General features: G+C 30.9%; 1 protein-coding gene across 1 annotated transcript; it reads left to right on the top strand.

Annotated features, from left to right (window-relative positions):
* Window positions 1–11,344: 11,344 nt before the first annotated feature.
* LOC114182361 (protein NSP-INTERACTING KINASE 1-like) lies at window positions 11,345–15,293 on the top strand. The gene is made up of 11 exons (XM_028069229.1): window positions 11,345–11,748; window positions 11,871–12,003; window positions 12,119–12,190; window positions 12,297–12,440; window positions 12,532–12,603; window positions 12,698–12,757; window positions 12,871–12,968; window positions 13,106–13,255; window positions 13,400–13,741; window positions 14,006–14,385; window positions 14,693–15,293. Exons 1-11 carry the CDS (start codon window positions 11,640–11,642, stop codon window positions 15,014–15,016), a joined length of 1,884 nt encoding a protein of 627 aa, XP_027925030.1. The 5' UTR covers window positions 11,345–11,639; the 3' UTR covers window positions 15,017–15,293.
* Window positions 15,294–15,505: the final 212 nt, after the last annotated feature.

Genomic DNA, 15,505 nt, shown 5'->3' with positions numbered 1-15,505 from the left:
TAACTTAGAACTTCATCAAAGGCTATGGTCCTTTATTTTGTGGTCGATGAGTTGTGCAAGGAAGAGACATTATCATCTAGTTGTTAGCTCATCATATTCTCCATAAAGGTAGAAGAGGGTAAAATTCTTTCGAGGTTGAGGGAGAGTTTGTCAGATTCACATTTATGGGAAATTATCAGAAGATTCAAGTGTAGAATCAAAGATCTCACGTTGAATGAAAATCAATTAGATGAAAATTATACGAGGAAAAAGATTTAAAAATTCATTGTGTTAGAATTAGTTGAAAATGATGTTAAATCACTTATATTTAGATGATTCATGACTCCAAACTTAATAAATGTACATCTTTTAACTCATACAAACTCTATTTTAATAACTCTAAGAGGAAAAAATTTAATATCTTGACAAGAAAATATGTATTTAGTGTCAGTCAAAAGTCGATAATTATTAGTGTTGGATTTGTGTTGCATATCATATGAGAGTCTAAAATCATGGACGCTAATTTGTTAACATCGATCGTTAAAGTTGACTCTAAATAGCGTTGGTTTAACAAATACTAAGTAAAGTTATAAAAATAACGACTTATAACAATATATTATCTAATATATCGAATATTTTAAGGGGGGGGGGGGTGAATATGATGGGTACGGGAACATGGACAAGGAGAATATGTACATACTCATTCACATTCTCATATCTAATTGAAAAATTCAAGTATTGCCCATACCTACAGCCATACCCAGTCAATGCGAAGATTCTCCATCAAAATGGACGAGTTGAATAATATTCACATAGACAAGTTTATTTGTAACCCCTAACACTAAGTCATCACTAATTTTTAAATTGATTTGTTCATTAATATAATTTAGAGTAGGCTAAGCTAATGCTAATGCGGTTTTTTATTTTAAACTATTTAATTTAGCATCGGTTTGAGCGACGCTAATGACATTAGATTAAAAATAAAATTCTCACAAAGTACCTCCTTATTTAACAAATATAAATGACAAAAAAAAAATAGCAAAATATAAGGGATGAAAAAGATGAATGTGTATAAGAAAGATAAATGTGGATAAAAGAAATGAGTATGAAGGAAGAAAATATATGAGAGCTATTTACGTCAAATATTTATGATTTTTTAAGTCATGTAACACTTCGACATGGACGCAAGTGACATAAATTTAAGTCGAACTTAAATTCTGACGTAAAAGTTCAACATTTACGTCAAACATAAGATCATCTAACATAAAAAGTGCAAGATAGAGTATTACGACAACTCAAAATTTATATCAAGTAATGCATGGTCTTACATAAATATTGATTTTTTTTTAAATGGTTTCATTTTGGCTTAAACCAAAATTTAATATACAGAAAATTTCCAACACAACAAATTTTTAACTAAAATTTCAATAATAAAAAAATTTAATTTGACCTAAAAATGAACTAAATAAGAAAATAAAGTTGATTAAGAACATTATTCATGTTGCAAGATGTAGATTGTAGATTGCTTATTATTCTCTTATTTGTTGGATGTCCTGCTATGACAATGAAGATTGATCATTAAAGACATGAAATAATTCACTTTACATTATTATGTAGTACTCACAAAAGTAAAATACACTTCAATCAATGTTAGGTGTTACCTTTATCCAGTTGTCAATAATACTCACAAAGAATGATGACTTTCATCTAATACATAATGTAGTAGCCATACGGCAATTTCAATCGAGGATGGAAGTCTCATCTAAGCATGAGACAAGCTGGACCATCCCACAGGCAGCAACAACAACAACCTTCCTTGTATAAAAAGCAAACAAAGTTGGAGGAGACACTTTAACACTTCATGCAAGTGTCTCTTTCAAATCACATGAGCATAGAAGCTTCAATTCGTAATTTGGAAACTCAACTCAGACAATTGGCAAAGATATAGTAGAGGAGAAATTTGAGAAGAACTTCACAGCCAATACTGAGGCAAACCCAAGAGAGCATTGCAATGCTATTATAACATGGAATGAGAATGTGTACAAAGAAAGAGAGAGAAAAAGAGAGGAAAAGAAGGACAATGGAGAGAATGAAGATAGAAATAAAGATATAGAGAATAAAAAGGAGGTGGAGAAAATTGAGAAAAGAAAAAAAAAGAAAAGTTGGAGAAAGTCCTTCCATATCCTGAATAAATAGAAATTGGCACGGTGGAAATAAATAACTTGATTGAGAAAAATATAAGATAAAAACTTCACCGGGATTGGGTTTCATAATTCCATTCAAAGTAAAAACAACAAAAAATATATTTCTAATTCCCGACTCTAGTATTCACACCACTATGTAACAAACCGTAATGTCTTAGGGACAAGTCTAAACTTTAATTAGAATCTTAATGTCTTAGACATTTCCTTATTAATATTTTGCATTAAGCCTTAAGTTCAGATGTTAAGAATGACTAATGATGTACTCTATGTTTAGATGCACAATCAATCAATTGTCTATTCTAGTCTAGGTTATAATATCATGTCCAATGATTAAATACCCACAAATATGCAATCAATAATTATCATGTAGTAAGGATCAAGAATAGAACATAAGAGTATGGACAAAAAATATATTAAATGAAGAATTCACAAAGGATTAAGAATACATTACACTCAACCTCTGTGAATAAGGGAATTAGCTACTCTTGGACATACTAAACACAAGGCTGATGTTGAAATTGAATGTCTCTAGTCTTCAGAATGTCCTTCTACCTTCAAGTGTAAAGATATCAAGTTTCTTTCTCTCCTTGTGTGTGTTTTTGACCTATGTCAGGCCCACAATTTATAAACTTTTAAAATTGGACTAGGCCTAAAATTTGGACTTGATTTGGTACTTGAGTAAATTGTAAGAGATAATCCTTGATATATATCTTTTAATCTTTGGATATTCCATATCTTTTAATTATTCCTCAATTATCTTGATTGGTAATTTGAGTAACCAACTTTGTGGATATCTGATATTGTTGATAATCTTTGACTATTCAATTTTTCACTCATTTTGTTGATAATATTCCTAAATCTCTAAGATTTCCACTTATTTTCAAAATATAATCCATACATTTATCTTTTCCACTTTTATTGAATAAAACTTGAAATATCAAATAAAATCCAAAAATAAAATAATAATAAATATTAAAATAAAAACATGATAATGCCAATTATCAGTATCCAATACATGTATCGTATCTATGCATCAAGGGGTAAGGACTATGCTCACTCAAACAACCTCAAAAACAATATAAGTTGCTCTTTGAGTCTAGTGTTCAAAACAAGAAAGGGACTCTAGCTTCTCATCAAGCATTTGGTGTAGTAACTATTGAATTTGATTCAGTTTTTCTTCAAATCACATCTCCATTTTATGCAAGGCATCCTGATTGTAAGAATTAACATTTCTTAGTGGTGGTGGACTGAAGTAATCTTGGAGTCCCCATTTCCCACTAGTACCACAAACATATCTTGAGTTCTTTGATCTTTCTATAGTTGTCATCGAAATATTGTCTTTACCATGGTAAACAATGAACCTTGTGTGACATGTTCAACTAAAGAATCACGTAAAATATGATAAATAATTAAGTCTAAATCTAATTATGAGTCCTATGAATGTCAGGGGAGTCATCTGCCCATTTGATCTAGTGTGGGAAACCTTCCAATTGTCATAGTAGAGAGAAAGAGATACAAGGTCAGCGATGTCTCTACTCGATCTTCATGAGGCATTGCTTCAATAATGTGTACCCCCTTGTGACAGTAGGTGGGATACATCATTCAATTTTTGTTATTCTTGGGCGATTAATCTTTTTTCCTGCAACACAAGTAAAAAATGAGACATTAAAAAATTGCATTATTATATCATTATAACAATTGTCAAAAACTAACTTGCCAGCACTAGTGGAAGATGAATCAATAACGACTTATTATGACAGGTGTAGTCCACCTGTCAAAATAAGTTGATAGTTGTCCTTTTTGTAATAAAAGTAAGAGTTATTATGATAGGTAGAAGGAGACCTGATATAATAAGTGAAGAGGGCAAAATTATTATGCACGTGCTCTAGACCTATCATAGTAGTGAAACATGGTGGCATAAAACATAAATATAATGAAAAGTTATTATGTCAGGTTTCGTAAGACCCGTCATAATAAATTTTACTATGTTTCTTAGTTGATGTTTTATTTATAACATTTGTGTAGTTCTAATTAACTTGCTACGATCATTTTTATTTGTTGTTATGATTACTTGTTTTTATTTGTTGTGTAAGGCTTTGTTAATTGATACTTTCGGAAGAGGTTCCGAAGAATGCACCCTTGGCCAATCGTATTGATGTTTGGAGGGTTTCCCAAGAACGTGTCCAAGGCCAAACGAAATGATAATGATGTTAGGTGGGGTCTCTTACGGACGCTCTCATACCCTTAATGGTAATCAAGCTTATATTGAGAACATTATTATTTGATGATAGTGCCTCGTTAAAACCTCCACGGTCAAAACCCACTTAAGGAAAAATATTGATGGTAGGAAATAGTACACATGCATAGATACATAGGAACTTAACTAAAGTAAAACTTCAAATGGGTTGCATTCCATGTTCGTGCGATTGGTCATCCGTCTAAGTCCTCCATGTAACATCTCAAAATTTATACCACAATGTTTTTAGTATGCTAACATCTAAGAAAAAATAAAAATAATAATAATACATTGCTTTTTATGTATGTCGTATCTAATCGAATAAACTATGTATATATAAATATAAAGATTATAAAAATTTATAGAAAAAAAATGGTTAAATAATTATAATAATTTTTTTCAGTTATAAAAATATATAAATTTCATGTATATATATATAAATGACTATGTGTTATGATACATATATGGGGCTAGTTAATAATTAAATTAAATAATAATAATATAAAATAACTATAAAATATATGTATATAATAAATATATATTAATGGTAGAATCTTAAACGGATAACTATATTAATTATAACAGTCTAGATGATGTACTTAGATACATTTAAACCATTATTATTCTAAAATAATAATAATAAATTAAATATCAGAATATATGTACATATAATATATATATATATATATATATATATATTAATATCACAGTGTTATAAACATTATATAATAGATTACGTTTACATTTTAAAATATATGTATATATATAATACAAGTTTATCTCTTAGAGTAAATGATGCAGGACTAACGTTCAATAACAGATAGAATTTCAATTAATAAGATTCTTATTCCTGTATTGCAAAATCTAAGATATGATAGAGTGAATTTAATGATTAAATCTTTAATGCCTCTATATAAAGAGGATAATGCACTGAAAGCAATAGGAGGGAAAGCAACAAGAAAAAAAAATTGAGAGCATAAGAAGAACATTAGATAAAAGGAGAAACGTAACTCTAAGTCTCAAAGGAGATATAAAAGTTGAATCGTGCATTTATTCAGATCTTTTTCAATCTCTGACGTAAGAGAATGAGACATTTATCATTCTATCTTTTGACTTTTATTTTTCTTATCTCCTCATAATTATTTTTATATTTACCTTTAAGTGAGGTGTCCCTAACCTCATTCTAATTTATATTTAGCTCTCGTTCCTACTTATTTATTTATATTCATCTTCAGTTGTGCACTAGTCTTATTTATTCAATTTATATTTATTCTCATTTACTTATTTAAATTTATCTCTAGTTACGTACTGGTCTTTTTTATTTATTTTAATTATTTATTGATCCTATATATTTATTTATATAATTATATGGTTTAATATTGAAATAAAATTTATGATAAATAAAGATTTGATTATTGTAGGTGGAGGTATGACCTTGGCGATTTAAACGAGTTAATATTACTCAAGATGATATGTTTTTGATTTACTTTGTTGGCCATGAGCTCATTTATCCTAACTAGTCACTACAAAATTAATCAATATCTTTATAAAGTATGATAAAATCCAGTTTTATGTATTTGAGAGAATTTTCATTTCATTTTATCTTATTATGATATGTTATATATTTTTTTATGTGATATTTGTCTCACTTCCTTATTTTATGATTATGTGTGAAAAACAAAATTTTATAACCTTATCATAGATGGTTGCTCCTAACATGCATGATCCCTTCTTTGCCGACATTGTGGCTATTTTCTAGGGGAATGCATGGCAAACCAATGTAGTGAATAATTTTGTAACATTTCAGGGAACGGAAAACTCTACCTTTACTTTTCTCTCTACTCCAAACGCGTTGATTGTCATCGAAGGACAAATCGGAGTTACGTTCTATTTACCCCCAACAGTCCAAGTGAACCTTATCCATAACCTTTTCCCTCCACTTGTTTGAAAGCCAGTGTATGAAGGGGAAACTGTAAATAAATAACATTTTTTTCCTCTTCTAGTGTAGGAAATATAAGATGTACTAAATGGTGTGGATATAAGATGCATACAGTATTGTAAATATATGTATATATATATATATATATATATATATATATATGTGTGTGTGTGTGTGTGTGTGTGTGTGTGTGAATATTTTAAGTATAATTAGATATCATTGTATAATTTTACCTCTAAATTTTATAAGTATATTGTAGAAAATAATAATAATAAATAAATAAATAAATAGATTTTTTTTTTGTCATCACACTCCAACCTATATGTGTCATTCACAAACGCTTCATCTATTCGATAAGGTTTGCTGCCAACTTTGCCTTTGGTTGGGTTCTTAGTCTTTCTCCATACCAAATCTCCTTTGGTAAAACTCTTAGGTTTGACTTTGGCATTATATCTCTGTGCCACCATTCTTTTGCATCCTTCCTCTTTAATTTTGGCTTTTTATAACAGTTCTTGTGCCAGATGCAAGTCGATTCCCAAGCATTCATCATTCAGGTTCATGTCTTGAATCTATCTATAACAGTCAGTTCTCCTACCTCGACCGGGAGCATTGCATGGATCTGTATGTCAAGACTACATTGCTTGTCATGTTTCTGGTGGTTATCATATGGGTTGTCTCCTCAACCCCATGATGAGTGCCAAAATGTTTTTGTATGCAGAACCAATGACACTCAAAATCGTACTCTCCTAACTCAATTCGATCATCCCATCCTTCCGTATGAGTATCTTCAATCCTCTTTTGTCCCATGCGATTCTCGTTGTCTGATCGGTTACCTGTCAAAGGCATTTCGACGCTCAAGTCAGTGTTCGATTATTAAGAGTTCAATAAATGTGGTAGATGCAAAAGTAGTAAATTTCTTACTAGTACTTTGTATTTATAGGCCCTCTAGTGGGTTTTTTTTATCTTAATGATGACCTAATAATGGCCCAATTACATTTTAATCTGGTTTACCTTGATAATTCCATAATTATTATTGAATTTGCCAATTGTTTAGGGTCCATCAATATATAGTCACTATCGGACAATATGAGGCTATCACAACCGCTCGACACAATATGTACACTTACTATAACCAATTCTTTGTCCCTTGGTGTTTTGGAATGATGAATAATATGGGTTAGCCATAATTGTCATATTAAGTCAAACTTACTATATATGTTATGTGGTAGCATACATGTCATAATAAGTTTGAATTTACTATTATAGATGCTCTGCAACTTGACATAGTAAGTCCAATTTACTATAACAGGTTTTCACATTATCATAAAAAGAACGTATTTTCTATGTTTTTTGCAACTATGACACCACAATACCTCATATTAAGGCCTTTTAACTTGTCATAAATGTTTTGTGTACAATAATGATAATATCACATTAGAAGATAAATAATATGAGTTTTTTTTATATGTTAGGGACAATATTAAAGTGCTGAGGTTTTACAATTGAATTATATATTTACTTTATCTTTACATTTATAAAAAACAAAAAATATTTTTCTTAACGAATCTGGAGTTTATTTGAGAAATAAAGTTTCATTGCTTTCATAAATTTAATTTTAATAGATATAAGAAAAGGATGTTTTAAGCTCATCAATGTATTTACACTAATTAATTATTAATTTATGGGTTTAAGAAAAGGATTGGATGTCCTTTCATACTATGTTAGATGGTTACTATATTATGAACTATTTGAAGATAAATCTATGCATTTAACGTGAGATACACAACAAAAATTACCTCAAACAGTAAACATCTCAAACCATATACACCCCACTTTACATGACAAGATTTGTATCATAAGATAGAATTTTTTGTAGTACCACTAAAATTTGTATGATAAAAAATAAGTAGTACTATGTCCTATCCATCAATCTGCATTTACTGTGGAAAATTGGTTGTAATTAATTGATGTGAAAAAGGTCTGTACGAGATGTGTATATATCTTATGACAATATGATAGTGGAGTACATGTGGGGTTTCTCTATCCTCAAAACATCTTAGTTTAATTATTGTCCAAAGCAAATGTTCCTTTGACGGTGTGACGACCAATTCATAGCAACACCATTATTAGTGTTGTAGGAGAAAATCATTGTTTTCAAAGGAATCGTCATTTATAACACATCTTCACCCATCTTCTAAATACATATGTTTATGTTTGATTGAGTCCTTTAAACATGTAATAATATAACTCTTTTACCTGTTGAAATTTACATTGTTAGTTTTATAAATTATTGTTGTATATTAAGTATGAACTATATTATGTGTAAATTAAACCATTAAAATTATTACATTATTATGTTTTAAAAGAATGGAAACTAAATGAATACTTTATTAATGAGATGAGATTGAATAAGAAAAGTACATTTTTTTATGGAAAAAAAGACTTACTCCATTTAATATTTAAAAAGGTTTACATATTTTGCATGCAACTTCAGTACTTTGACTCACGTATCTAATTTTTGAGTAACTAAAATGTTTTTAAAAAATATTTGAAAGACAAAATTGAGGTTCGTTATAATTTTAAAATTTTATAACATAATTAAAAAAAAAATAGATGAAAAGAAATTGCAGCGACCCCAATACTCCTTTTTCGTTCTCTTGTCGTTTGTGAGAATTGTACATCAATCATTTAGATGTGAGAGTATCGTTGAAATTGATTATTAAATATTTATGATAAATTATTGTAGAAAAAAAAATAGACATGACATGTAATTATATAAATTTGTACAATTTCCATTTCATAAATGATAAATATGTACTTGGAGTTACAAATTTGGTAAAAGTAAACAATATAGGTTCTTATCTAAAACCAGTAAACTTATTTTAATAATTTTATTTGATTTATAGTATATTTTTTATTATTTATTAATGGGTTTGAAATTTGAAACTTGTTTGAAACATAACAAAATTAGGCTTGGATTAAAGTTTGGCAAATCCTTTCGTAAAATTCAACATACAATAATGGAACCAGTAGATGAAAAAAGGTAGTTATTTTTAAAAGTGATAAAAATTTAGAGGGGCTGAAAATTCACACTAAAAAAATGAGTAAAATAAATAATTTATAAATTTATTTTTTTAAAATTTTAGTTTGAGTATATTATTTCAATATTCATTAAATATTGAATTTTTTTAATACTTTTTATTGAAAAATTTAACAGTAATATTAAAACTAATTATTTCTAATCTCGTATACCAACTTATTAAGATTCATTGATACCAGATCTTGATGTCTTTCCATGAAAAAAAAAATCTAATAAATCATTTATTAGTAAAACTATTTTCCACGCCTCTCATATATATATATATATATATATATATATATATATATATATATATATATATATAATAAATACAAAGTTTTATTTGAAATTTTTTTGTTTCAAATTTTCAATAAATAAATTGAACTCAAATTAGTTAAAATTAAGTAAAAGGCAATTGATTAAAAAAAACAACTAATAATATTAGCTTAAATTTTGAAAGTAACCAAAAACAAAAACATTTATTTTAATTTTAAAACTAAAACATAGACAGAATGAACGTTTTTGCATCTTAGTAGAAAAAAATATATTAGGATAGGGTAAGTCATACCTAAACAAATGAACCTTGAATGTTTAAATTTGTTAGAGTTATTAATATAATTTAAACAGCAATTGAATCTAAAGATATTGGTTTTATATGATAATGATTTTTGTTTTGGATTCAAATATGAATGAAAAATCTTACATAAAATATAAATAAATCAAAATGTAATATATATATATATATATATATATATATATATATATATTCAGAAAACTTATTTTCTAAAAGTATTTCCACAGGATGTAAAAAATTTAACATTGAAAGGATGTAGGTAATTATGGTTTGGAGATTTGTTTTTCTTGATGCAAGAATAGTAAAGGCAAAAGAACTTTGTCCCACTATAATTGAGCATGCTTCTTGGATGAGGATGAAGTGGACTTGACTTGATATCAAAAAGAAAGAAACATGATTAATGGAAAAATTTGTGTGGTTCTTTCAAAGGAGAGAGAAGAGTGACAGCTTTTACTGTTGAAAAATTTACCACTTTTGAACAAATCTAAGAGAATGGCTCTTTTTCTGAAGGAAAAGATCAATTTGAGGTAATCAGAAATTTGTTAAGCTTATCTTATTGTTCTAAAATTTGATCTTCTGTAGTAAATATTAAACTACACTTTATTATTACCAGAAACCATGTCATTATACTTCAATGTAATTGTTGATGATGTTGTGTGAATCCAAATACACAGATATAACAAAAGTAACTTAGCAGAAAGCCAACAAAGATATATTCATGAATCATGGGGTCATGGTAGAGTGGGTGGCCAAATCCATCATCAATTTCGAGTCCCCCATAAACCGCACTTCCTCGAGATTCTCACATTCTCAATACTTTTGATTTATAAATTTTGGGGTTTTGGAACTTTACTGAATGGCCAAACCCAGAGAATGTTGGATTCTTCATATATTACCATCAAATACATACGCTAATCAACTTATAGGTTAAGTTTTCTGAGCAATTCAGCACACCACAAAGCTTGTAGCTTGCAGGTGCCCATATCTAGGCAAATGCATACTGTAACAGATGAATAAAATAAGCAATGATTTTGATTTTTTTGACCCCTTTTACACCAAAACAAGAGGAAAAAAATGGCATGGTTTGATGTGAATCTGTATGATGTTCACTCACACTAGTAAAATATAGTTGTCTCTCTCATTGTCCAGTGTGATTCTTTGGCTTTTCTCACTCTGGTGTGAATAAATATAATTGTTAAAGCTCTTTTTGTTTCCTTGGCAAGTGCATGATTAAGAAGACTCAAGTGAATTGCCAATTCTGTCCTTGCCATATTCTCTCCCTGCCATGTGTCATTTGAATTTTACCTTCAATTGGTTCATTTTTAAGGGCATAACAACACATTATCTTGTTTACAGAACCTGGCTCTATGACAGGCATGCTATGCTACTTCCCTTTATATTATCAAAAGCCTGTTTTATTTTCTTGGGTCTGACACAAGATTTTTGGTGAATGGGATTCTGCACTTGCTTTGAAAATCACTGTGAAGAAACAACACTCACTCACTCATTTGAGAAAACTGTTGTTGTTATAGCCTCATTATCTTCATCCTTCAGTACTACTGCTACTACTACTACCCATCAGGTGTTTTTCCAGTACTTGTGTTTGGTTCTTGGGATATTTCAATTGAATGGGAAAGGCAAGAGGAGGAGAAGAAGCTGCTCTTTGTTTTCTGGTTTTCTTCTGGTTTTGGAGCTCTTCCAATGCTCTGCTTTCTCCAAAGGGAGTAAACTTTGAAGGTAAAGTTCAACTTTTGTCCTTTCTAGTTCGTTAGATTTGTGCAAAAGTTTAACATTCTATGTCTGAAATCAGTTCATTGAGGAGGATTTAGAACTGAGTCTTTGTGTCTCTCTTCATGTAGTTCAAGCTTTAATGGGGATAAAAGCTTTTCTTGTGGATCCACATGGTATTCTAGATAATTGGGATGGGGATGCAGTTGATCCATGCAGCTGGAATATGGTCACGTGTTCCCCTGAGAATCTTGTTGTTAGCCTGTGAGTCTTTCTTCAATCTTCTTCTTCTACATTTTCAAATAGTTTCAAAACAAGTTTAAAGCTTGTATTGGAAAATGTTTCAACAGTTTGATGAACCTGGTTCTCCTTTGTGTAGGGGCATTCCCAGTCAAAATTTATCTGGTATTCTATCTCCAAGCATAGGAAACCTGACATATCTTCAGACTGTGTAAGAATCAGAAAGCACTGTGAATTCTATAACTCTCAAGAAGGTTGTTTCTTAGTTTTATCAGTTTCGTTAGTACTGAGATAGGTGCTTTTTCACTACTTTTCAGGGTGCTGCAAAATAACAACATAACTGGTTCAATCCCTTCAGAGATAGGAAAACTTTCCAAGCTTCAAACTCTTGATCTCTCTGACAACTTCTTCAATGGAGAGATTCCTCCCTCTCTGGGTCACCTCAGAAGCCTCCAGTACTTGTAAGCATTTATGAGCTATGATTGAACCTTAGAATATATCATTCTTTCCTACCAGGTTTCTTGAGATAAATGGTTATTAAAATGGTTTCAGGAGGCTTAATAATAACAGTTTTGATGGAGAATGCCCAGTCTCACTAGCTAACATGGCGCAGCTTGCTTTTCTGTAATCTTCAACACCATTTTCTTTTTCTCTCTCTGCATTAATTTTGTTCTTTGTATTTCCAAAGATGAGTTCTTGTTTGTGATTATCTATTCAGTGACTTGTCCTACAATAATCTGAGTGGCCCTATACCTAGAATTTTGGCCAAATCCTTCAGGTAAAACTTTCTCTCTCTTTGATGACATCAATCAATGTATTTCTGTGTCTTCAAAAGGCATTAAAATTTTGTACTTACTTCACAATTCTTCTTGTTCACTTGGGTTGTTTCAGTGTTGTAGGAAACCCCTTAGTCTGCACCACAGAAAAAGAAAAAAATTGCCATGGGATGACACTTATGCCCATGTCAATGAACTTGAACAGTTCTGAGAGTAAGATCCCTTCACAATTGCTAATGAATTTCTTAAATTGAATGATTTTGACAAGCAACACTTTCTGTCATTTGTATTTTGATAAATTTTTGAAGTAATTGTACTAATGTTGGTAGCAAATCTCTTTGCTTCCATAGATGCTTTACCATCTGGTAGAACAAAGGCTCACAAAATGGTCATTGCCTTTGGTCTGAGTCTTGGATTTCTCTGCATGATAGTTTTTGGACTTGGACTTATTCTATGGAGGAGGCACAAGCATAAACAAAAGTCATTCTTTGATGTTAAAGGTATACTTCCCATCAAAAACCTTTAGTTGAAGCTTACAATTATGCATCTTCATTGTACTACAAAGGTTGTACTTGTGCATATCTCAAATTTTGAATATATTTGGTCCAATTATAATAGTTCGTCTTAATTCTGAATCACTATAGACCAGCATCATGAAGAAGTCTACCTTGGAAACTTGAAGAGGTTCCAACTAAGAGAACTCCAGATTGCTACTAACAACTTCAGCAACAAAAACATCCTCGGCAAGGGTGGTTTTGGACATGTCTACAAGGGAATTCTCCCAGATGGCACTCTTGTGGCAGTGAAGAGGCTTAAAGATGGCAGTGCAACTGGAGGAGATATACAATTTCAGACTGAAGTTGAAATGATAAGCTTGGCGGTGCACCGAAACCTCCTCAAACTCTATGGATTTTGCATGACACCAACAGAAAGGCTTTTGGTTTATCCTTACATGTCCAATGGCAGTGTTGCTTCTAGGCTCAAGGGTGAGTTCAATTGTAGACAAAATCACTTTCTTTTACCGTCCCTGACGAATTTGGATTCTTTGTTAGGTTTTCCTGTATTGTTCCTATATCGGGCCTTCAAAATATACAGATGAACACTGATTTAGACGTTTTAAGATATATTAAAAAGATTTCTAAAGTATCCACATTAGTGTATTGTTAATGGTCAATAGAGAGAACAACACAAAAAAAATCCAGTAAAAAATATGGACTCGTCCCTGATGTAAGAGGCATGGATATTTGCAGGTAAGCCAGTGTTGGATTGGGGCACAAGGAAACAAATTGCTATAGGAGCAGCAAGGGGACTGCTATACCTTCATGAGCAGTGTGATCCAAAGATAATCCACAGAGATGTGAAGGCTGCAAATATATTGCTTGATGACTATTGTGAGGCAGTGGTAGGTGACTTTGGGTTGGCTAAGCTTTTAGATCATCAAGATTCACATGTCACAACTGCAGTGAGAGGCACAGTGGGGCATATAGCACCAGAGTATCTTTCCACAGGGCAATCTTCTGAGAAGACTGATGTATTTGGATTTGGCATTCTGCTTCTTGAATTGATCACAGGCCAGAGGGCACTAGAATTTGGAAAAGCAGCCAACCAAAAAGGAGCCATGCTTGATTGGGTAAGTCTCTTTCCCTTTCTTGTTCATTTAATTTCCTTTTTCCCACTTTTGTTGGCACAAAGAGTTATTATGAGTGTGCTAAAGAGGTGAGGTAGTTGTCTGTTTAGATGAACATGGCTGCAACTTACTAAGAGTAGATTTGGCACGAATTAGTCTATCTCTGATAAAAAACCTTAAGTCAATAAGTTTATGAGTCTTCTTTTTTATATATTGTTCATGGTGTTGATTCCTATTTGATAGCTTTGAAACAATAATTAAACAAACAAACACTAGTCCTTATATACAGTATTGACACATTGACTCTCAGGTAAGGAAAATCCATCAAGAGAAGAAGCTTGAGTTGCTTGTGGACAAGGATCTGATGAACAACTATGACAGGATTGAGCTTGAGGAAATTGTTCAAGTGGCACTCTTGTGCACACAATATCTTCCTGGGCACAGGCCTCGAATGTCTGAAGTTGTACGCATGCTTGAAGGTGATGGTCTTGCAGAGAAATGGGAAGCTTCTCAAAGTGCTGACAACACCAAATGCAACAAACCACATGAACTCTCTTCATCAGATAGGTATTCTGACCTCACTGATGACTCTTCTTTGTTGGTTCAAGCAATGGAACTCTCAGGGCCCAGATGAATTTTTCGTAGTCATTTTTAGCTCTTTTACCTTCACTTTGATTTTTCTTTCTCGTTTGGGTTTCTAGCTTCCTAAAGAAAGTATATGAAATTGAAGAACATTTTGATCAATATCTTGTATGATAGAAGAAGCCTTCAAAGCTGAAAAGGGCTTTTCTTTTTGTTTTGCTTTTTCAAATGTATATATACTTATTTGTTGAAGATGAATTTGTAGTGCCAAGTTTTGTAAAGTTAAGAGAAATTAAATGCCAGGTTTTCGGTGAAGAGGTTACTAAAAATTATCTTGCTTGCCTTCTATTTTCTAATGTTTCATGATTAATATAGATTTATTAGAGATATTCATCATTTTACCATTTTTGTTAATTCTTCGTTTCGATTCCAATTTTGTAACTTTAATTTGTTTATTGGTTTAGATTTAATTGCCTATGCGAACAGTTGGAGTCGCGTAAATCATTAAAAAAAGTTTAAATAATGATTTAGTCATAGTATT

Source organism: Vigna unguiculata, chromosome 4 (assembly GCF_004118075.2).
Source record: "Vigna unguiculata cultivar IT97K-499-35 chromosome 4, ASM411807v1, whole genome shotgun sequence".
NCBI classification, from domain to species: Eukaryota; Viridiplantae; Streptophyta; class Magnoliopsida; order Fabales; family Fabaceae; genus Vigna; species Vigna unguiculata.
The sequence above is the reverse complement of the archived record's forward strand: the minus strand, read 5'-3'. Positions and strand labels throughout refer to the sequence as shown.

Excerpts from the sequence above, each read along its gene's own strand:
- LOC114182361 (XM_028069229.1), top strand. The coding sequence starts at position 11,640 with ATGGGAAAGGCAAGAGGAGGAGAAGAAGCTGCTCTTTGTTTTCTGGTT. Across the intron at positions 11,749-11,870 it reads AAAGGGAGTAAACTTTGAAG|TTCAAGCTTTAATGGGGATA; the intron begins GTAAAGTTCAAC and ends CTCTTCATGTAG. Across the intron at positions 13,256-13,399 it reads GTCATTCTTTGATGTTAAAG|ACCAGCATCATGAAGAAGTC; the intron begins GTATACTTCCCA and ends GAATCACTATAG.